Source organism: Ascaphus truei, chromosome 5 (genome assembly GCF_040206685.1).
Source record: "Ascaphus truei isolate aAscTru1 chromosome 5, aAscTru1.hap1, whole genome shotgun sequence".
In the NCBI taxonomy this organism is placed as follows: Eukaryota; Metazoa; Chordata; class Amphibia; order Anura; family Ascaphidae; genus Ascaphus; species Ascaphus truei.
This window is the reverse complement of record NC_134487.1, coordinates 110,659,124-110,684,304: the sequence shown is the minus strand read 5'-3', so window position 1 is coordinate 110,684,304 and position 25,181 is coordinate 110,659,124. Positions and strand designations below refer to the sequence as shown.

Below are 25,181 nucleotides of genomic sequence, written 5' to 3'. Positions count from 1 at the left end.
CGAATTTCAGAAACTTGGTAAAAACATATAGCTCCAATTTTATTAAAGTGGGTAGGTGTGGAAATGTGAGAGATTGTAGCACATCTAAAAGTGTGTGTGGATACTATGTGGTCCCTATTGGTGTATAGGGATGGAAAAACAAGGAGTATTAGTATGTGTAAGAGACAGCTGTGTGTGCATACATATAGCACACTATGTACAGACATGGCCTTTACAGATAACATTCCAAGAGACACTGTTTTTAAGTATACCTTTTGCTTGCTTCATTCATTGTAACATTGCCGGAAGAAGAGATCAGTGTATCTCGAAAGCTCGCACAAATAAAAGCATTTCGTTAGCCACAGAACGGTATCATCTATTTATTTTTTGATTATTGAAGCTCGGCTAACACGGTACATATATATATATATATATATATACAGGCATACCCCGTTTTACATACACTCGCTTTACGTACACTCACTAGTACGTTCATTTTTTTTTTTTTGCACCTTACCCCCTGTGTACGTACGCGTGCTTCGCGAGTACGGACACCAGGGGGCGTCGTGCGCACCTCAACACTCCTGCAACCTCCTTCATGCTCGATCTCCCTGTTCCCTCTGCCCTCCGATCTGTCTCTGTTCCCCCTCCCATCTGTCTCTGTTCCCCCTCCCATCTGTCTCCGTTCCTCCTGCACCCAAGCTCCATAAATCTGCAGCTTAACCAGCAATTCTGCCCGCACTTACTGCAGCCCATAATTCTGCTTCCTGCGATCCCCCGCTCCTCCCCCCTCCTCCCTCCTCAGAGCTCGCTCCTGTCTGCTGTGAGGGGGAGGAGAAGATCGTCTGCTGCAATCTTTGTGTGTGTGTGTGTGTGTGTGTGTGTGTGACTGAGTAACAGTGTGTGTGACTGAGTAACAGTGTGTGTGACTGAGTAACAGTGTGTGTGACTGAGTAACAGTGTGTGTGACTGAGTAACAGTGTGTGTGACTGAGTAACAGTGTGTGTGACTGAGTAACAGTGTGTGTGACTGAGTGACAGTGTGTGTGACTGAGTGACAGTGTGTGACTGAGTGACTGTGTGTGTGTGTGTGTGTCTGAGTGACAATGTGTGTGACTGTGTGTGTCTGAGTGACAATGTGTGTGTGACTGTGTGTGTCTGAGTGACAATGTGTGTGTGACTGTGTGTGACTGAGTGACTGTGTGTGACTGAGTGACTGTGTGTGACTGAGTGACTGTGTGTGACTGAGTGCGTGTGCGACTGAGTGCGTGTGTGCGTGACTGAGTGAGAGAGACTGAGTGAGAGAGAGAGACTGACTGAGAGACTGACTGAGTGAGAGAGAGAGACTGCGAGAAGGAGAGAGAGACTGCGAGAAGGAGAGAGCTGCTATACAGTACTGACCTGCGTGCGCGCCTCTCACCTATTTGCTTGCTCCCATTCATTTTATTTGAATAAAGCCTATTGTATTTATTTTGGTTACAAATGCCTTATTTACATCAGTTATGCACATATATGACGATTGCAGTACAGTACATGCATCGTAAAGTGGAAAAAAAGTAGTGCTTCACTTTAAGTACATTTTCACTTTACATACATGCTCCGGTCCCATTGCGTATGTTAAAGCGGGGTATGCCTGTATATATATATATATATATATATATATATATATATATATATATATATATATATATATATTCACATATATACATATACATATATGTACCGTGTTAGCCGAGCTTCAATAATCAAAAAATAAATAGATGATACCGTTCTAGGTATGTATAGGTTTGTCGAACACTGTGTATATGTATATATATGTATGTATATATATATATATATATATACATATATATACATATATATACATATATACATATACACAGTGTTCGACAAACCTATACATTTGCTCGCCCCGGGCGAGTGGATTTAACCCCCGGGCGTGTAAATATTGGCCCAAGCCGCACACGTTTGGTACTAGGTGGCGAGTAGATTTTTTTTTTGTGTGGCAAGTAGATTTTTTGGTGATTTGTCAACCACTGCATATATGCATACACATACACATACACACACACATACATACACACACATACACACACACATACACACACACATACACACACACACACACACACACACATACACACACACACACACACACATACACACACACACATACACACACACACACACACATACACACACATACACACACATACACACATGCACACACACATGCACACACACATGCACACACACACATGCACACACACATACATACACACACACACATACACATCACTAAGATTTAGAAAGTAGGACTATTTTAGTGCTTTTGGCTCGTGTGTGCTATAGAGCTATTACACTACTTGCCTCTGTATATACCAAGCAGGATCCAATTGCTCAAAATGACAAAACAAGGAAGCCACAACCCTAACATTAACATTTGGCTAACACAGGAAGAAGTGCGAATGCTGCTTGATACAAATTTAGATAAAACACATGGCCCTCGTGACGGCCCCAAAGGATTCACAAGGAGCTCACGTTAGTCTTAGTAAGACCATTTTATTTTTTGTTCAGTTCAAATAATATTTTTATGCTCAGTACCACAAGATCGACATAAAGCACATGTGACTTTATTTAGAGAATGTTTCTAGATCACAACCAGGGAATAACAGACTTGTAAGCCTGACCTTCATTGTGGGAAAACTTTCTGAAGGTTTATTAAAGAATAATATTTAGAAATACATTTTGGATAACTTACATGGATTTATGAGGGATAGGTGAGTACAAACTAACCTTGTTAGAGTCTTTGAAGGGGTATGTATGAATTGGATTATGCAAAGGCTTTTGATACGGTGCTACATAAGAGGTTGGTGTACAAAACAAAGGGTTTGTTTTGGGTGAAACCTATTTCCACTAGAATTGTGCATATTTGTTCTTCATAAATGAAATTATAGTGGATAGCGCTTTATGAAATTTCATAACTTTGTGTGCTTTCGCAGAACAGTTAAAAGAAATGTATATCCTAAGGTGGTGATTAGGGGTGAAGTAAAATGCTGTCTTCAAGTGGGGCGGATAGAGGTTTAGCATAAATTAGCAGAAGCAAAATATGTTGGGTGTCAGGTTTGATTTGCTCACTCCAACTCCATAATGTGGAGCAGGAAGTGGATTAAATGTTGCCATAAAGTGTTATGAATCCTGTACAGTAGCTTGATTTAAGCAATTGTTTTTAGAGTCCAGAAGTGGAATATATTTTAATTCTCATGTTATTTTCTCCTGTGTATTTTTAAAATGTCCTTTGAAAATTAATGCGGATAAGTCGGACAGTTCGTGTCCTGCTTGGGAAAAGTGTTTAACGGGAGTTCTTGTATTTGTGTCTGATATGGTGACAAGCCATTATAGCTGTTTCCCATCTAGCATTTAGAAGTGTCTTGTGATTTGGCAAAGGGTTGAGAACTCTTTTTAGACTTGCTGCATTATGTCTGTTATTTCTCTTCTACTTTTGCAAAAACAACAGAAAGGTCTGCTGGCAGCACTAAGAAAAAATTGCCTCGCAAACGATCTGGGTAGAGCTAACTCAACGTGCTCTTTACTTTTACCTTCAGCAAGAACATGTTGTTGTATTTTAAGGAGTTTGTGTTGTAGGAGGATGTACATCTCTGTATGAACATTCTTGTTTATTTAATGTATTCCATTTAGGGTTCTTTAATCTAGTTATTACTTTGAAGATGCACAGCGATTTCTAGACCCTTGGATTGGAACATTTTGCTTTAAAAACTGGAAGCTCATTCTGAAACAAAGCCAGCTAGGGTTGACAGTGTAGTAACAAAGCCCAATATTTTAGTTCTGATTGCATAACTGCCTTTGAAATTATTTGTGCTTTTAACCACTTTATGCACCCTGAATATCTTTAAAGCCGCAAAACATGTGAAATCTTATATGGGGTTTTTAAAAAAAATAATAATAATACAAATCAGTTCTGTAGCATTAAATTATTATTATTCAGCTCTTAATCCATTTATGAGTCTTAAAGCATCATTTGATTTCTACAGTAGGTTTTAGCACACCTCCCAAGCAGTGCAAGATCCTAGCAGCACTTTCCTGGTTGTGTTAAGCACACAATCAGGATTTTGACAGATTTAGAACAGAAGCACTAAACTATTGCAAGTGTACATCTTTTCAAGTTAGGCTGCCTGGCGACGCGACGTCGCTCCAAAAACAAATCCATTGAATCTGTAAGCGCGACGGCGCAACAAAATTTGGAAGCCAGTGAATGTTTTTTTTTTTCATTTTTTTTTTTTTAATTTTTTTTTTTTCATTTTTTTTTAAGAGTCGCCACATGTGACTGTCTCTAAACCAATCACAAAGCGCTGCCATCCTCCTTGGTGACATCACTGGCCTTGTCGCCAGCGATGTCGCTTAAAACTAAAGTTCAACTTTCGCCAGTGGCGACCCCATCGGTCGCGTCGCCAGCACTATAAACGCGGCCTTACCCTTAGGTTAAAAATGGCCATTTACAGCACAAAGTTATATTATACAGTATATTGAGAAATAGTATACAACTGATGATTCTGACTGTTTCCCTCTTAATCTTAACAGCAGGTTGAGAAAGCTCTCTTGGATATGTTTGGCTCTGGTGCTCTTCACTCATGCCATGAAAACTTTTAACAGGAACTGGGACTGGGAGTCTGAATATACTTTGTTTATGTCTGCTTTGAAGGTAAAGTATTATTCCTTCAGCTATTTTGAAATACAAAAGACCTAATGTAAATCGCTTCACTCGGGGTAACTTGACATGTGTAAAAGGAGAAAACGGACATTCAAAATGCCCTCTTGGTGCTCACAGAAAAGGTGTATAATTCTCAAACAATCCAGGGGGAGCATGTAGGGGAAGAAAAGACAAGAGAACACACAAATAAGTGTAGATGTACGGAAAAAAGTTAATAAGGCACGTGATGATTTCTTGGCTCGTATGTCTTGTCTACTTACAAGATATCAGTGGATAAAAGGCAGTTTGCAAGAAGGGCTGCTACCCATGTGGAATGTATGTAGTCAGGATCCCCCCTCAAAGGCTCAGTCAGCGATGAGATGAATTATGTAAAGGATGAGAGAAAGCTACATAGTGCGATCAAGAGACAGGTTGTATACAATTGCCACGCTCAGTAGCTCTCTGGTTGACATAAATATATATTCATCATGTGGTGGGTGTGGGAGTTTGAGCTAGCTGGGAATGTGTGGTAATCAATGTCTGACTGGTAGCAGTCAATTGGAGGCCGTGGCACCTCCTCCCACAGCTCACTCCTCCTCCTTCACCTTTTTAACTTGGGAGGTCATTTCATTTGCTGCAGGAACAAGACCTATAATGGTTCTTCCCCTCTTACAGAGGTAAAAGGAAGGGTTCACAGTGTAGTGTAGTGTAGGACCTTCATTAATTTGGTTATACCTTGGCGTTGGTATGCAGGCTTATGACGCTTTGGCCAAAGGGTTAACTAAATAACCAAGTATTTAATATTATTATTATTATTGAAGTATTTTACTTTATACTTTTCATCATATATGTTTTGTCAATGGGATGTAGCATTGGGCACCTCCTTTCTCTTGTTGTATACAATTGCCACGCTCAGTAGCTCTCTGTTTGACATAAATATATATTCATCATGTGGTGGGTGTGGGAGTTTGAGCTAGCTGGGAATGTGTGTTAATACATAGTGCAATCAGGCTGATAATAAATTCTTTATGTAAAAAAAAGGTATAAAATGCGCACTCACAATGTGCAAGTTTAAAACAAGCATGTATCACTTAATTAGTGAAATCGAAGATTCACCGCACTGCTCACCACCTCCCCTGAGTTCAAGCCTCCACCGCTCGTGATCCGAGACTGGAGGTTCTTTCCTTGCGCCCGTCGGAGCATGTGACGTCACGGCTGCAGGGCTGGTGAACTACGGATCGCCTCCAAGATCAAAAAGGTCCACTCAACGTGTTTCGCCCAGTTGAAAAGAACTGTATCTGGCTGTGTCATTCCTGACGAAGTCGGATACAGTTCTTTTCAACTGGGCGAAACGCGTTGAATGGACCTTTTTGATCTTGGAGGCGATCCGAATTTCACCAGCCCTGCAGCCGTGACGTCACATGCTCCGACGGGCGCAAGGGAAGAAGCTCCAGTCTCGGATCACGAGCGGTGGAGGCTTGAAGAACTCAGGGGAGGTGGTGAGCAGTGCGATGAACCTTCGATTTCACTAAATAAGTGATATATGCTTGTTTTAAACTTGCACATTGTGAGTGCGCATGTTATACCTTTTTTACATAAAGAATTTATTATCAGCCTGATCGCACTATGTAGCTTTCTCTCATCCTTTACATAATTCATCTCATCGCTGACTGAGCCTTTGAGGGGGGATCCTGACTACATACATTCCACATGGGTAGCAGCCCTTCTTGCAAACTGCCTTTTATCCACTGATATCTTGTGAGTAGACAAGACATACGAGCCAAGAAATCATCACGTGCCTTATTAACTTTTTTCCGTACATCTACACTTATTTGTGTTTTCTCTTGTCTTTTCTTCCCCTACATGCTCCCCCTGGATTGTTTGAGAATTATCACACATCTTTGAACCCGTGAAACAGGTCCTACCAGAGGGTTTAAGCTGGGTCATCAGACTTACATTTTTATATTTTATATCACTATTATATTCACTGTGTGTAATTTATATTAGTTCTACACCTTTATTATTTTAATTTAAGTTGTTCGCGCCTTTATATTCACTTTTTCACCACAGAAAAGTTGTATACAGTACAGATTTATGCAAGCCCATGCATTGTAAAGGCAGGTTTCACCCTAAACATTTAATGTACAGTACTTGAATTGTTTGGGTTTTTTTATTAATAAAATTGGATTTATGCTTTAACTTTATTTAAAAAAAAAAAAATTGAATTATGAATTTAAAAAAGAAAAACCTGGTATTTTCTTTCTTGTACAGCAAAGTTGTTGTCTTATGTCGAACTTAAGGTAAGTTAATATTGTACTCCTCAATGTAATCTCTCTCTCGCTCTCTCATGTAAATTGTGAGCACATTCACATGTCTTAGACAGGTCTTCAACCCTGCTTTTCACCATTATCGCCTAGCATTTAGTGCTTCCACTGCGGCAAGGGATTCTGGGAAATGACATGCATTCAGGCTGTACTGAAAAGCTGCGTAATGCATGTGAGGGAAGTGTTCTATAATGTCGATTGACCTTAATTATGAATACAAACATTTTTATGTGAAATGTTGTTTCCTTTTCTATTTATTATTTATTTATTTATTTATTTTATTTATAAAATATTTTACCAGGAAGTAATACATTGAGAGTTACCTCTCGTTTTCAAGTATGTCCTGGGCACAGAGTAAACAAAATAATACATGGTTACAAATACAGTTACATAAATGAACCAGGTATACATTATATACAAGACATTGCATGCACAGTTAAAGAAAATATATATTATGAGCGTATGAAACAGTTACAGACCAGATTAAAGTGTGAGACAGCCTTAGATTTGAAAGAACTTAAGCTCGTGGTGGATATGAGAGTCTCTGGTAGGTTGTTCCAGTTTTGGGGTGCACGGAAGGAGAAGGAGGAACGTCCGGATACTTTGTTGAGTCTTGGGACCATGAATAGTCTTTTGGAGTCTGATCTCAGGTGATAGGTACTGAATGTGGTAGGGGTGAGGAGCTTGTTCAGGTAGCTGGGTAGCTTGCCCAGAAAGTATTTGAGGGTGAGACAGAAAAGGTGAACTTTGCGCCTAGACTCTAGTGATGACCAATCTAGTTCTTTGAGCATTTCGCAGTGATGTGTGTTGTAGTTGCATTGGAGAACAAAACGACAAATTGAATTGTAGAGGGTGTCAAGTTTGCTAAGGTGGGTTTGAGGAGCCGAGCCATATACTATGTCTCCATAGTCAATACTTGGCATTAGCATCTGCTGTGCAATACGCTTTCTGACCAGGAGACTTAGGGAGGATTTGTTCCTGTAAAGTACCCCTAGTTTGGCATAGGTCTTGGTTGTCAGGGTATCAATGTGCATCCCGAATGTTAAGTGGGAGTCAAACCATAAGCCCAGGTATTTAAAACTAGTGACAGGTGTTAGGGTGGTTTTAGCGTTGGTTCTAATCAGGAGCTCAGTCACTGGAAGCTTTACAAATTTAGTCTTGGTCCCAAATACCATTGTTACAGTCTTGTCAGTGTTTAAAAACAGTTTGTTTTGGGAATCCAGTTTTCGAGTCTCAAAAACTCAGATTGAAGTATGTGTTGAAGGTCAGAGAGGCTATGGCTGTGTGCATACAGGATTGTGTCATCTGCATACATGTGTATTGAGGCTTCCTTACAAGCTGTGGGAAGATCATTAATGAACACTGAGAAGAGTAGGGGCCCCAGAACAGAGCCTTGCGGGACACCACAGGTGATATCCAGGGGGTTGGAGTTAGAGCCTGAGATGGACACATGTTGGGATCTTCCTGATAGGTAGGACTGAAACCAGTTTAAAGCATGTTTCCCTATTCCAGAGCTCTGGAGTTTGTTAAGCAGGATAACATGATCAACTGTGTCAAAGCCTTTGCAAAATCTAGGAATACTGCACCAGTGAGTTGTCCCCGTTCCATTCCACACTGGATTTCATGCAAACTTTTAGCAGGGTAGTTACGGTGGAGTGTTTGGGACGAAACCCAGACTGGAATTGGCTAGGGAAATTTGTCTTGGTGTAGAAATCGTTTAATTGGGAGTGGACACATTTTCCCATAACTTTGGATAGAATTGGGAGAAGTGAGATTGGCCTGTAGTTTGAGACAGTGTTTTTGTCCCCACTTTTGAAGATTGGGACAACTCTGGCAGTTTTCCAGGTCTTAGGGATATGACCTGCAGACAGGATAGAGTTGACTATGGACGCAATTGGTTTGGCAATGGCTGGGGCACCAAGTCGTAGGAACCTAGATTGTAGTAAGTCGGGTCCACATTGGCTGCTTAGTTTTAGTTTGAGGAGCGCTTGTGTAATCTCCTCTTCAGATACTGGGCTAAATTGAAAATTGTGGGCAGTGTTGGGAGGGGGTGGGACTATAGGGGTACTCCCAGGATGAGATTCAGGTTTGGGGTTTGTGCTGCGTTTCGCTAATAAGTTAGTGGCACACCCCACAAAGTAATCATTGAATGCATTTGCAATGTCAATGGGGTTTGTCAGAGTAATATCCCCCTTAGTGATATTACTTGGTTGTTGGTGGTTAGGAGCCTGGAATATATTGTTGAATACCTTCCAGAAGTTAGCTGGGTTTGATGTATTTTGGTGGAGATTGTCAGAGTAATATTGTGCTTTTGCATACCTTGTTTGCCTTGTGCACACGTTCCGCAGGCATCTGTAGTGATTGAGATCCTTGGTAGTGCCAGTTACTTTGTAGCTTTTCCACAAGGCATCCCTGAACTGGTAGAGTGCTATAAGGTCAGGTGTAACCCATGGAAGGTGGGCCCCCCGTACCCTTATTTTGCGTAGTGGAGCATGGGTATCGCAGAGTTTTAAGAACTCGGATTGGAAATAGTCGAGCGCAGAATCAGGGTCGGGAATTAAATCGATTCTGTGCCATGGGCAGTTGGTAAGGTCATCCAGAAACTGTTGTGGGTTAAAGTTTTTAAATGTTCTAGTGAGGAGAACTTTAGGGCTTGAATGGGGCGGTTTAATTTTCCTTACACAGTACACTATTGCATGGTCACTGAAAATATCAGGAAGGAAGCCAGAGGATTGGATTCTGCTGGGGTTTGAGGAGAGAATCCAGTCTAGCAAGGCATGGTTATGCGACTTCAGGTTTATTCGTGTGGCTTGGGAAATGAGTTGCGATAGGTTAAGTGACTTGAGTTGTATCTGGATTTTGTGGTTTTTAGGGTCAAGCCAATTGAAGTTGAAATCCCCTAGAACTAGCAGCTCACTCTTCTCATTCAGAGAGGAAATGGAGGCAAGAAATTGGGTGATATCAGTCAAGGATTGTAGAGGGGCTTTAGGGGGGCGGTAGATGCCAGCAAGCAAGATGGGCTTAGAAAAGGGGAGGCAGATTTTGCCAACTAGAGTTTCAAAAGAGGGTGGACTTGGTGGGCAATGTAACAGTGTAAATTGTAAGGTGTCTGCAATATAAAATAACACCCCTCCTCCTCTCTGTGACCTATCTCTCCTAAAAATGGAGATTTTGATCTTTCTTCCTAAACCAGTAAAGGCAGTGATTTTAACATACAAAATATTTTAAAATAACTAATCTCCTCATAGATCCAGAGGGTAGCTTAATCACAGCTTCCTTTTTAAAAGCATGTCACTTTTTGTATTAGTCATTTAATTAGACAGAACAATGGATAGCTCTTGGGTAGTCAAGACTTTTTTAGTAGTACGGAAAGTATATTCCTGCCAAAATGGATTGCAATTAAAACAAGGCATTATAATGCATTTTTTTTTCTTTAACAGCCCTTTAAATAGATACTATGTAAACTTCTAATTTAATTTTCTTGGCAGATGTATTAGGGTAGAGCAGGGGTGCACAAACTGTTTTTGCCTTGCTCCCCCCTGCCTGCTCTCCCCCACTGTTCGCGCCCCCCTTACCGAGTCTGAAGCATCAAATGATGCCGCAGGGTGATGTGACATCACGCCACATGACCCCGCAGCATCATTTGACGCCGCATTGCCCAAGCTGACTGAGTCACAGCAAGTGAAGTTGCAGAGGCCTCATGCGGTCCCCTGGCATTTAATTTAAATGCCTTGGGGAAGAGTGCGGGGCCTCTGCATCTGCCGCCCCCCCACCCCTTTCTTTAAATCCAAATAGGTTGTACCCAGATTATCATACCTGTAATTTTGAAGCAATTATGTACAGTATAGTGTTTCAATATTTATTAACAGATGTAAGAGCACGTGCAAAATAGAAATGCTTGTACACGTAGCTGATTTATTTAAAAAAGAAACATCTGACCCACAAATGTCTATAGCTGTATTTCTTCTGAAAAATAAAAATTCCTAGTTCCTGGAATTGGACCTTTTGTACTGGCTAACTGAAGATGGAATATACTTAAGTAATCCCCAATGAACAGGGCTTTTACTGTACGTTATTAAAATGAAATTGTAGAGAGACTTCCTGTGACGTCAAGAGGAATGGCTGCCTGAGAGACTGGCTCCAGGGCCCCTCCAACGTATAACCCATAAAAATAGCAATTAAATAAACAAATCCCCCCCAAAACCTACAGTCTTGAACCCCTGAGACCAGCTGGGCACAAGAAGTACCTTTTCCGGCGATTTGGAGAGGGGTTGCCGGCGCTCTGGGAGGCCTCCTGTGAGCCCCGACCCCCGGTAGAAGTCCCCCCCTGACTTGCGCGAAAAAGTCAAAGGAAACGCCTGAAGGAGCGGTGTGGGAGGTAGGAGAGGCGACGGGGCTAAGCTCCGAGTGTCCCGCGGTGTCCGCTCTAACTACGGGGCTTGGGGATCCCCCCCTGCGCGCGCTGCCTTTGAAGAGCGCCCGTAGCAGCCTCCCGTGACCCGAGGGGAAGCCGGAGCAGCATCAACATCTCCCCGCTGCGGTCCCGGTCCCCGCTTGCCCCCCTCCCCCAGAATAAATTAAATAAATATACATACCCCCATCAGGCGATCCCGGCACGGGAAAAGTACCCCCTGGCTGCAGGAACTGCGAGTTCCACAACGTGGCGGCAGGGGAGGAAGCGGCCATCTTAAAGGAACACTCCACTGAGGCACCATCTCCCCTTAAAGGGATATACAGCTGCTTGTCCCAACCATCAACTTCCAACTGCTGCCTGAGCCTCAGTGTGCCACAACCCCCTACCTCCCCAGCAACACAGCGTTGAGCCAAATAAATAACTACTCAGCAGCTCCAGAAACACCCCAGAAGTTCCGCAACACTCTCACACCTCCCCCCCTCCCCTTAAATAAAAGGGAATAAAAATAATAAAGTGGGGATTGCCGGAGACTGCCGGAGACTGCCGGTGACGTCACCGCGAATGGAGGCTTGAGAGGAGAACTCCGGAGCCCTCCACCGAATAAACGAGCCAACTAACCCCAAATCGCATGCCTACACACCCGAAAACACCATAAGCAGGCAGGGGAACATACAGAGCATGAGCGGCAAGGGCAAAAAAGCAGCCCAGCAAACAGTCGCGAGCTACTTTACCCCAAACCAGCGACCCGCAGGGAGCTGCGAGGACTCGCAAGATGGCGGCCTGACTCGCACGCGGGAAGGCCCAGGCGGAACACAGCAGCCAGAAATAGCAAACATCGACATTAATAAAGAATACCTGGAGAACCTCTTCACGAGAATGAGGAAAGAAATCCAGGATGACCTGACTAAAGCGGTCAACACCATAAGGAGTGATATGAACCTCCTGGCTGCTAAGACGGACACTCTGAACCATAAGATGGAAGCCTTAGAGCAGGCCCAATCCTCCGCAGAGGACGAAATAAACCGGTTACACTGGGAAATAAGGGAATTAAAGGAAAGTGCCGAAGATCAAGAAAATCGCGACCGGAGGCAGAACCTGAGAATAAGGTATGTCCCGGAGTCCGTGGAGACGGACCAGCTCCGCACTTACCTGACAGACTTATTTATCCACCTAGTCCCGGACTTATCCCCTGATAAACTGGCGATGGATAGGGCCCACAGAGCCCCGGGGCCAAAATCTACTGACCCCAAGAGGACCAGAGATGTCTTGATTAAATTCCATTACTACTCTACGAAGGAGAAATTATTAGCAGCCAGTAGAGACAAGGGAGCCTTACAATTTCGCAACACACGAATCGAAATCTATAGTGATCTCTCGACGAAAACTGTAGACAGGAGAAGAGAGTTAAAACCCCTCCTGCAGAAACTGAGAGAAAACAACTTAAAATATCGCTGGGGGTTCCCATTCAAAATCGTTGTGCAATCAGGAGGGAAATACCACACTCTATCCTACCCGGAAGAAATCCCGAGATTTATGAGGGGCCTGGGCATCCCGCAGGCGAGCGGAGGATCTGCCCATGAAGAAGCTGACGGCGCTCAGAACCAAAACCAACTGAAAGGTACCGCGAACTTCCCAGAGAATCGCCACCCAGCGAAACCAGGTGGGGGAAGAATAAGAATCGAGACTCAGAACTTGTCCCGACCCGACGGAGGCGGTGGGACTGCGCCCTCCATTACCCCCAGATCTCCCTCCCCCTGGATAAAAGAGAGAAACAGCTCCCCTGTCTACCCCCCCCCCCGGTGGATCTCCACTTACCTGCTGCGAGATGAAGTCGCTCTCCTTCGGAGTGTCGGCGCTCTTGGCCTCTGCCGGGAATGCGAGAAAGAGTCTCAGGACGAGAGCAGGGAGCGGCGGACAGAAGACCCGATGTAGAAGAGGGGTGATGATGTTTGGTGGGGCAGGGGGGACTTTGGTTGTGCGGGAGGGGGGGATGATTGTCTGGGGGAGAGGGGAACCACATTTCTCTCCCCTCCCCCCTTTCCTCTCCCCTCGCTCCCTGCCCGCCTCCCCCCCCCCCCGCCGTGATGGATCGGGAGCTGGTCCGGCGGTCTCTGCGGAGTCAGACCCGGCCAAAATAGACAGAGGCTGACGGCAAGCCCAAAGATAGACATATGGGGACTGAAGCTATACGAAACAACTCCCTCGTATGTATCCAGTGTTAGTTAAATATTGTAAATACTTACCTGGAACCACCTCTACGCCAAGGTGTTCACCCACAACAGCTCGGTTCCTCCCGGGGTTCGCCCTGTACCCTTAATGTTGCAGCTGACCCAAGCAAAGTAATGGGAACTGTAAACTCTAGGGATCTAGATGAAAACAGCGGAAAGCGCCATCTAGTGACAATACAAGCAAATGTTGGTGGGCACAGTTGGGGGGCTCACCTGGGGAGGAAACGAGAAGCCTCTGGAAGGGGGATCCCAAAAGAGGTCTTAGGCTTTCTACCATAGAGGCCAACAAGAGAAAGGGCTCCAGAGAAGGTACCCAAGGGGGTGATACTTGTATAGACCTCCCCCTCCCCCAGCGCCCCCCTCCCCATCCCCTACACCCCTCCCCTCCTACCCTCACGTGCTCCCCCCCCGGCCCAGTTTATCCCCCCCTACCTTCCTCCCCCCCTGGTCATATCCCTCCCCCCCTCCACTTCTGCCCCCCCCCTCCCTAGCTGGGGAACACCCCTACCCCTATGCCAAACCGAGGTTCGCATGACATATAAACATAAGGTTATGAAAGCAATTAGTTAAGGGTCCCACAACGTTAGACCCGGAAGTTATATGGTTGAACAAGTTTTATGTGATTTAATATGTTTAGGTTCAATGCCTTTTGAAGGAGGGCTCTCCGGCCTCCCTGATGGCACTCAGAGAGCGGCGCTCAGGGAAGTCTCCCAGAGGCAATAGGCCTACTACCTTCATCCTTAGAGAGATGAGGGTCTCTAAAACTGGGCTCTTGGACAGCCCACTTTCTTTTCTTTTTCCACTCTTTTCTCACCCCCCTCTCTTTCCTCTCCTCCCCCATCCCCCCATGCCCCCCCAGCCATCCACGTGCCCAGAGAACACAGGGGACGATCTTGCAGAACCAGCTCTCATCAGCACCAGGTACTTTATACAAAAGAAAAGTCACACATAAAAATGAACCCTGTTTTTCTATCCACACACACCCAGCAGGGACGAGCACATACGCAGACGACCAGGGTCTCCAGAAACCACGATTCCACAAAAAGGCCACTCCTACAGACAAGACAAGGTATGACTGTAGAGACGCCCACCACCTTGGGAAAGTGGAGGGACAGACAGAAGCCCTGAAATACCATCCAGGTAACAATGGCCCATAACACAACACTTAAACTAATATCCCTAAATGTCAGAGGACTAAACTCAGTACTTAAAAGAAGGCTCGCTCTTCAGGAGCTCAAAAAGACGAAGGGAGACATCCAGTTTTTACAGGAAACTCACTTTAACACGACAACCCCCCCCCCCCCCCAATTCCTTCCAGAGATATTACCCTCAGACCTACTATGCATCCTGCCCAACCAAAAAGAGAGGAGTAGCTATTTTGTTCAAACAAAATGTTAAATTTTCTTTAAAAAAAGAAACTGCAGATCCGGATGGCAGATTTCTTATCCTCCAAGGCACCTTGTCCGGGGTGGATATTACTATGGTCAATATATACGCCCCCAAACGAGGCCCAAGCTGACTTCCTGGGAGAACTTTGTGACAGCCTAGCTCCCCAGCCTAGAACTACACTGTTGTTGGTCGGAGACCTAAATATGCTTGTAGACCCCGACCAGGACAGGATGAGCACATTAGATACCCCCCTCCCTCGTGCTACGGAGAAAAATGCTAGGGAATTCCGTAACATACTGGAAGAGTTCACATTAATAGATATCTGGCGAGCACAGCACCAGGGTCAGAGGGACTACTCCTACTTCTCCCCCCCGCACCAGACCTACTCAAGGATTGATTATTTTCTGGGTACTAAGGATATCTTCCAGGCAACCTCCCAGTCAGATATAGGATCAATATCCTGGTCGGACCACGCCCCGGTCTCGCTGACGCTCTCCCTCCCCTTCTATAAAAATAGCCAATATAATTGGAAACTAAATGATTCTCTGTTAAACCAACCAGATGTAGAAATAGAAATTAAACAAAAACTCAGAGAATACTTTACACTGAACAAGGGCTCCGTAGAGTCATCAGCGATGCTATGGGAGGCACATAAGGCTACAATCAGAGGGAATATCATTTCCATAGCCTCATACAAGAAAAAAGCACGACAGAAATTGTACAACGAATTGGCGGAAAAGGTCCAATTACTGGAACAAAAACATAAAACTAATCCCTCAAAAAAATTACTCAAAATATTAAATAAAGCCAGATCTGAATTCAAACAGATACAACTCGATGAAGTGGAGAGGGTGCTGCGGTGGACCAGGCAAAAATACTATGATAAAGGGAATAAGGCCGACCGGTTATTAGCATCCAAGCTAAGAGGTCTGAGAACTAAAGCCCAAGTAACAGCTATACAAACAAAGACAGGTGCCAAAACATATTGCGAGAAACAGATAGCAGCCGAATTCTCAGACTTCTACTCTAAATTATATAATCTAAAGTTCCCAAAAAATAGATCCTCTAACGAGAAAGCTATAGCTAAATATTTAGATTCATGTAACCTTCCAAGCCTCTCAGAAGGGGATCTTGCAGAACTAAACAAAGAAATCTCCCAAGAGGAGCTCTTAAATGCCATCTCCCAACTAAAACCTAGCAAAACGCCAGGCCCAGATGGGTTCTTCAATCAATATTATAAGACATTCAAGCTAATTCTAGCTCCATATCTCCTTGATATGTTCAACGAGTTTCTGGATGGAACAACCATCCCAGCATCTATGTCTAAGGCCAATCTAGCAGTCATACCAAAGGAAGGGAGAGACCCACTACAGTGCGGTAGTTATCGCCCCATAGCCTTCCTTAATTCGGACCTAAAACTTTTCAGTAAAATTTTAGCCAACAGATTAACCCCCATACTCCCAAGCCTAATACACATAGATCAAGTCGGGTTTATTTCCGGCAGGCAGGCCTCAGATAATACCAGGAAAATCATTAACATAATCGACCATGTACATCTCTCATCCACGAAGGCCATCCTATTGAGCCTAGATGCGGAAAAAGCATTCGATAGGATCAGATGGGACTTTTTAGATCAAACATTAATCAAATTCTGATTTAAGGGCCACTATCTGGCAGGGGTCAGAGCCCTGTACAAAAGTCCCACGGCCGTCGTGAAGCTCCCAGGAGGAGACGCAAACCCTATAAACATTAAGAATGGTACTCGACAAGGATGCCCCTTGTCTCCGCTTCTATTTGCCCTCTCTATCGAACCCTTGGCAGCAACAATTAGAGAGGATAAAAATATAAATGGTATTGAAATTGGGGGGACAAACTATAAGATATCCCTCTTTGCTGATGATATTATCCTGACTCTGGCCAACCCCTTGACCTCACTCCCGAATTTACACTCACAATTAGACAAATTCAGCAAAATCTCGGGATATAAAACTAATATGGATAAGTCGGAAGCATTAAATATATCCCTACCCCACCCCGAGATCAAATTACTGCAAATAAATTTCAATTATAGGTGGAGTTCCACAAAAATCAAATACCTAGGAATACAAATAACACGGGAGTACAAAACACTATTTCAATGCAATTACCCACCCCTATTTGAGAGACTAAAAAAAGACCTTCAAAGCTGGAATGAATATCAGATATCTTGGCTAGGAAGAATAGCCACGGTAAAAATGAACATCCTACCAAGACTTCTGTATTACTTCCAGACTCTCCCTATTGATATCCCACTAGGTGAACTCAAAAATATGCAAAACAAAATCTTCCAATTTATTTGGCAAAATAAAAGACCAAGGGTAGCTAGAACTATCTTGCTAGCACCAAAGGAAAGCGGAGGCTTGGCAGTCCCGGATATCATGAAATATTATTTGGCGGCCCAACTCAAACAAGTTATAATGTGGAACAACGAACCAACCACAAGCTGTTGGATTGGGATTGAGTCTGCCTATGCGAGACCTCTCTCACTCCCGGCCACCCTGTGGACCGAGAGGGGTAGGGAGACCTTCTCAGAAACATTAAAGCTGGGAGCAATGAAATGTACATGGAGAATATGGACTAAAAATAAAGATAGGTTTAACCTAACGGCCTCACCCTCACAACTAACGCCCATATTTAACAACCCGGAGTTCCCCCCAGGCTTGTTCCCACAGAGTCTCAGTGAATTTAAAAAGTTAAAGATAATGGTAGCAGAGCAGTTTATAGGAAACGGAAAGATCCTATCGATTCAGGAACTAGAGAAAAAACACCAAACAGTGAACCTGCCAATATTTGGCTTCCTGCAGATCAGGCATTACCTGCAAACTCTTTCCAAAGAATTAACATTTCAACCATTAACAAATTTTGAGCGCCTTTGCAGGAAAGGATATTACTGTAAGGGGTTGATTTCGGAAGTGTTTCTGGGTCTGGCAAGAACAGCAGGTTGTTCCCAACACAATTATATGCTCAAATGGGCGGAAGATTTGAACATAGAGATCGATAGGGAAGACTGGGAGGATATCTGGGAGGCAGCTTCCAAAACATCAATATGCACCACCACCAAAGAGAATATTTATAAAATTCTATTTCAATGGTACTTAACCCCGAGTAGGTTGAGCCAGATCTTCCCCGGGACCCCAGATTTGTGCTGGAGGGGATGCGGACAAAGAGGAGATATGGCTCACATCTGGTGGAATTGTCCAAAGATTCAGGTGTTCTGGGTCATGATCAAATCATTAATCCGAGAATACCTGGGGGTGGAGATTCAGATGGACCCGCTGACCATGGTGCTGGCTAAACCAATTGACGAGCTAGAGACGGCAGAAAACAAAATGACAATACACGTACTCACGGCAGCTCGCTGTTGTGTGGCAGCTGCCTGGAAAAAAATAAATCCACCATCCAAACAGACAATACTACGAAGACTCCGCGAAATAAAGTCAATGGAGCTCCTTACAGCAAAACTAACCCAAAAAATGGACAAGTTCCATAAGACATGGGAAATATGGCCAGGTGTGTAACAGACTACTACGAAAGCTATCGGAAAAAACTAAGGGGCCAATTGGGCTGGTCCCCCCCCTTCCCCCCCTCCTCCCCTCCCCTTCTCTCCCTCTCCAACTCTACTTTCCTCCCCCTCTCCTTTCACCCCTCTCTCTCCCCCTATCTTTTCTTTTTTCTTCCCTGACAATAAAAGATGCATACAAAGAAGCGGCCGCATCCATTTTAATGTACCTAATGGGGGAGTATGTGAATAGGCAATACTCAACACAACTAGTTACATATTTAACTTAAACAGGAACAATGATTCGTAAATATTTACTGTGTTGTACATGACAGTTAGTACTCCTCCAATGTTTGTATAACGAAATGTATGATATGTGTGTATTTTGTGAAAAACAATAAAAAAATTGAAAAAAATTAATAAAAAAATGAAATTGTAAATATTGGCCAATAAAGTGCCTCTCTACACACACACACACACACACACACACACACACACACACACACACACACACACACACACACACACACACACACACACACACACACACACACACACACACACACACACACACTGCAGCCCACCTCTGTACACAAAAAACAGAATGTAGCCCCCTCTATTTATACACACTCTGCAGCCCACCTTGATATATACACACACACAAATGCAGCACCTCCCCTCTGTACACACGCAATGCAGCACCCCTCTATACAAACACACCTTTCTCCTCGGTGTTCTGCAGGCAGTGAGGGGGAGGAGTCGGTGCCTTGCTTGTGCCTTTTTGTCCAATCACTTCCCCTATTTGAGAGATGCTCTTACTCAATGTGTGTGTGAAAACTCAAAGCTGATTGGCTGAAAAACTTGGCAAGGTGCCCAAAATTGCAGGCTACTGCTTAATGGTTAATGCCTGGAATGTTGACCAATTAGAGAGCAGAGCTTTCAATAATGCCCCAGTTTTGTAATGGGCCGGAATTTTGGCCACCCTGCCAAATTTTTCAGCCAATCAGCTTTGAGTTCTCATACCCTCGCCTCGGGCCTACAACTCTTCCAGCCAGGGCATTATTGGCCAATAATGCCCTGTTTTTCGGGGATTGTTACCATTATAGGCTACTGTAAATGTAGGCTTTTTTTTTCCATAAATAATAGACACGTTTGTATAGTTTAGAAATCTGTTTGTGGGTTTGTGCGCACTCCCATTGGTTGACTGCGGGGCGGGGCTTGGCTCTCATTGGCTGACTACGGGGCGGGCCTTGGCTCTCATTGGCTTTCGCCAAGGCTGGGTGACAACACGTCTCTCCCGTCCGCCTCCACAGTGACCCGCCGTCGAGCAACCCGCCCGCCCCAACAGTGAGCCACCGAGCAACCCTCCAGCCGAGTGAGTCCAGGGGACTCGGGGGACCGGAACTGTGAATGGGGAGGGACCGGAGCGAGCCGCCACGCAACTCTCTTGCCCACGCTACGGGTCGCTGCCGAGCAAAATGTGAGTGACCTGCCGACATCTACACCGCCGAGCAACCCGCCCCCCCATTGAGCAACCGCCGAGCAATCCCCCCGCCCCCGCCGCAAAGCAATACTTCCGTCTGCCCCCGCAGTGACCCGCCGCCGAGCAACCCTCCTGGCAGTCGGGGGAGAGAGTGAGGGGTACTCCAGGGGACTCAGAGGGGACCGGAGCTGTGAACGTTGGGACCGTACCTATGAACGGGGGGGGGGGAGATCGGAGCTCTGAATGGGGAGGGGGGGAATGTATCCATGTGAAGGGGGGACTGGATTGATGTGAACGAGGGGGGGAGAGAGAGGGGAATGGGGACAGAGAGGGGTGGAGCGGATATTTATAAACATATAAAACATAAAATCCCGGGCAACGCTATATATCTATTTATATATAGATATATAGATATATATATATCTCTATCCAAACTCTGCAGCCGACCTCTGTACACACAAACGTACACACACACTGCAGCTCGACACACAAACTCTGCAGCTAAAAACTACAAACTCGATAGACACGCAAACTAATGCTACACACACACACACACACACACACACACACACACACACACACACACAGAAGCTACAAAGACTCACTGCAGACAGACCAACAAACACTCCTTCCCGTGTACTGCACTCTCTGCAGGCAGGGATGGGGAGGAGTCACTGCATGACTGCTGCCTCCTATCCAATCACCTCCCTTGTCTGAGGGCTGCTCTGACAAGGGAAAACTGATTGGCTTGAAATAAAAATTTGGCAAGGTGACAAAAAAATCCAGCCCATTACTAAATTAATAATGCCTGGAATTTAACAGCTTTACCCTATAATTAATTAATAACCCCTGAAGAACAGGGCATTACTGGCTAATAATGGACATAGAGAAAAACCGACTGCAAGCTCCAGGATACCACTGATGATACACTGTATATATATGAAATTCACTGATGCAACAACAAGGAATAAAGGGTGATAGGCTATATATATATATATATATATATATATATATATATATATATATATATATATATATATATATATATATATAGCCTATGTGTATGTATATATATATATGTATGTATATATATATATATATATATATATATATATATATATATATACAGTGTTCGACAAACCTATACATTTGCTCGCCCCGGGCGAGTGGATTTAACCCCCGGGCGAGTAAATATTGGCCCAAGCAGCACACGTTTGGTACTAGGTGGCGAGTAGATTTTTTTGTGTGGCGAGTAGATTTTTTGGTGATTTGTCAACCACTGTGTGTATATATATATATATATATATATATATATATATATATATATATATATATATATATATACGCACGCGCACACACACACACCATGGTAAGTGTCCGCAATTACCTGACCGAAGTAGCCTTGAGATGAAGGTGATAATCTCCCCGACAGGTCAGCTGCAGCTCACACTCTTAGCCCATGTCCAGGTAGTGTATCCGCTGTGGAGTAAGCAAAGATACTCACCAGTATTCACCGTTCCCCGTTACTCATGGCCAGGCAAAAACACAAAAGCACTTATGTATCCTTGGCGGCTTCTCTCCGATCCAAATAAGCTCCAATTCGAAAAAAAGATCAGAACAGCAGCCGATCCTTGAAGAGGCAGAAGTCACCAGCCGAAAGTTAGATAAAAAAAAACTTATTTAAACTACATAAAGGTTTAACATCCACAAACTAAAAAGCTCCTCCTCCCACACGTTTCACGTCGTCACTGGCGCTTTCTCAAGGAGTATAATCGGAGAGGAACTACTGTTTTAAACCCCTCCTTGCTAATAGTAAGCACACAGGTTTGTGCAATTTACAAAGTGTATACACAAAAACATGATTGGACCAAACGTAATGGGTATAGTGACTGGAATCAATGCTAAAATTGTGATGTTATATACTATCAGGTGCACAAGGTAAATAATGTCTGGTAGGAATGATCCACGGTATATATACATATAGTAAACATTGTATTCCATAATGAAATGTTTAAAAAAAAATGTTTAAACAAACATCAACTTTCTATGGCACTTACCAGACAAAAAGTGTCCTAGATATCCTTAATATATGTGTATATAGCTAATATGTGGCACTTGTATAAGAATATAACACTTCACCTCATTAATAGAGTAATTAATTGTCTCATAGTAACTAAACATGTAATTTAAAAATGTCAAAGTACATACCACTCTATATCAAAACTAGGAATCTGATTTTGTCATATCAATTGACAAAAAGATGGCAAGGAACATAGTTAATGCATCCAAAAGCCACAGAAAGCGTAGTGTATGTATAATCAATTCTCTTTGCACATTGTTACAGTTAATGAATCAATATAATAATAAAGTATTGATGACTTTAAACATATATTGTAAAAATGATGTATAAATAGATCAATATAGGGCAGACTATAGGATTATATAGATGTGTTGCAATCACTGATAACAATGATGTTCACAGGAAGGATTTAAGGTCCCATTCAGTATTTTAGCCTTTAAGTGCAAGTGTATCCATTGTAAATATCCAAAATGCTTCTCTTCCATGAAGATAATTAGTCCTGTCACCTCCTCGTGTGAGGTTTTATATGTTCAATTGCAACACATCTAAAGTTCGCTAAACTGCCTTGTTGGAAACATTTAAAGTGCTTAGACACTGGTTGAGTGAGATCCCCTTTTACATTGGATCTCGCATGTTCTTGCATTCTGATTTTGAATGCCCTGGTAGTAAATCCAATATACCTTTTTATTACAGCCGCATGTGAGCATTTAAATGATATACTCAGTGTTACACGTAATGAAGGACAAAATGCTGAATGTTTTGGTCTCTTCCTGATTTGAGAAGAAATTAGTTTTTTGAACATACATATATTGCATTTTCCACACGGAAAGCAGCCAAGCAACCCTGGACAAAAATCTTTTGTTACGATCTTGGGTACTTCTTGGTACACTGAGTGATATATTACCCAGTGAGTATGATTTTTTTTTTTTAAAACACAAATCTTGGATCAGAAGAGACCATGTCTCTCAGCAAGGGATCTGTGGCAAGAATATTCAAATGTTTATTTTCTATAGCTTAAATAATGGTTGCTTGACTGCTGAACTGCGTGATGAAGAAAGGTAAATGCCCTGGCTGGAAGAGTTGTAGTCATATTGATTTTTATCAGCATGATTATCTACATTCTTTTGCTTTTACTACAAGTTTATTAAAAGGAAATTGTAAATACACACAGATATCTATATATCTACATCTATATCTCAATATGTTTATATATAGGTATCAGTACCGTGTTAGCCGAGCTTCAATAATCAAAAAATAAATAGATGATACCGTTCTGTGGCTAACTAAATGCTTTTATTTGTGCGAGCTTTCGAGATACACTGATCTCTTCTTCCAGCGATGTTACAATGAATGAAGCAAGCAAAAGGTATACTTCAAAACAGTGTCTCTTGGAATGTTATCTGTGCTAGTCCTTCCCCCGGTGTGGATGTGTTTTATGGCTAGAGGTGTCAAAAGGTACCTGAAAGCAAGTGATGTAAGAGTGTGTGTGTATGTATCTGTGTGAATATAAATGAATGGAGAGCCCACAGTATATACAGTGCTTTACAAAAGGTGTGTGTGGAGTGGGAGTGGATATAAATGGTGTGGGTAGGTGTGGAAATGTGAGAGATTGTAGCACAACTAAAAGTGTGTGTGGATACTATGTGGTCCCTATAGGTGTATAGGGATGAAAAAACCAGGAGTATTAGTATGTGTAAGAGACAGCTTAAGTCACAGATAAGTCACCCAATCCGACGTTTCGGTCCTGGAATAGGACCTTTCTCACCCCCTTTTTGCACCCCCTTGAGAATGGTCCTATTCCAGGACCGAAACGTTGGATTGGGTGACTTATCTTTTCTATTCAGATGCCCAATACAGTTTTTCATGATTACTGAACCGAGTGCAGTCTTTCTTTACCGGACGAGAGAATGGTAATGTTGTTTTTCTATTATTTGAGACTAGCACCTGTCTAAATGAACCAGTACATCGAGTGCAAGCTGTGATGTTTGTTTTTATATATATAATATATATATATATATATATATATATATATATATAAGGAAAGAGAAAGAAACAGGCGCACACCTAGTGCGTTACCACAATAAAAATGTATTGAATGAACATAAAATCTAACAAATGCCCACTCACAAAGGTACAGCAAATATAAGCGTGTATGAGATAGGCTCTCATGTGCCATGCAGCTCAATCACCAGCGTCCGTCCGCAATCAATGGCGTCGTCACGTGGATCAGCTCCGTAAAACCGGAACCGGAAGAGGGGTCCTTCACCTTCAGTTCTCCACCATAATGGTCCCTCCAGGGAACAGACACCTCCGGTGTACAAGTGCACGAGGTTGCAAGCCGGGAGAGCAGCACACGGGAGCCAAAAGTTCTCAGTCAACCTGCATCGGTGCTCGTGGGCAAATGGCGGCCAGACTCTAGCCACACCCTACACGTTTCGTCATCAAATGACAACTTCTACCCCTGAAGAAGTCGTCATTTGATGACGAAACGCGTAGGGCGTGGCTAGAGTCTGGCCGCCATTTGCCCACAAGCACTGATGCAGGTTGACAGAACTTTTGGCTCCCGTGTGCTGCTCTCCCGGCTTGCAACCTCGTGCACTTGTACACCGGAGGTGTCTGTTCCCTGGAGGGACCATTATGGTGGAGAACTGAAGGCGAAGGACCCCGGTTCCGGTTTTACGGAGTTATCCACGTGAGGACGCCATTGATTGCGGACGGACGCTGGTGATTGAGCTGCATGGCACATGAGAGCCTATCTCATACACGCTTATATTTGCTGTACCTTTGTGAGTGGGCATTTGTTAGATTTTATGTTCATTCAATACATTTTTATTGTGGTAATGCACTAGGTGTGCGCCTGTTTCTTTCTCTTTCCTTTTTTCTAGATATCACTAGGGACTGGTGATCCCTTTGAAACGGGCTGCAAGGAACCAAAGACATTGCCACTGGAACAGGACTTTATGTATTGAAGGTTTTTTATTTTACATTTTTTGAGAATTTTTTCAATTTTTTATTTAATAAATATATTTTTTAGATTTT

At 43.4% G+C, this 25,181-nt stretch overlaps 1 protein-coding gene across 2 annotated transcripts in view; it reads left to right on the top strand.

Moving 5' to 3' along the window:
• The window catches only part of LOC142495251 (protein O-mannosyl-transferase TMTC3-like), a 138,019-nt gene that overhangs the window by 59,974 nt on the left and 52,864 nt on the right, over nt 1–25,181 (top strand). For both annotated transcript variants that reach the window (XM_075600470.1, XM_075600469.1), the window contains exon 10: nt 4,578–4,698. In XM_075600470.1, coding sequence (XP_075456585.1) covers nt 4,578–4,698 — 121 coding nt within the window. The remainder of the gene's footprint in view (nt 1–4,577; nt 4,699–25,181) is intronic.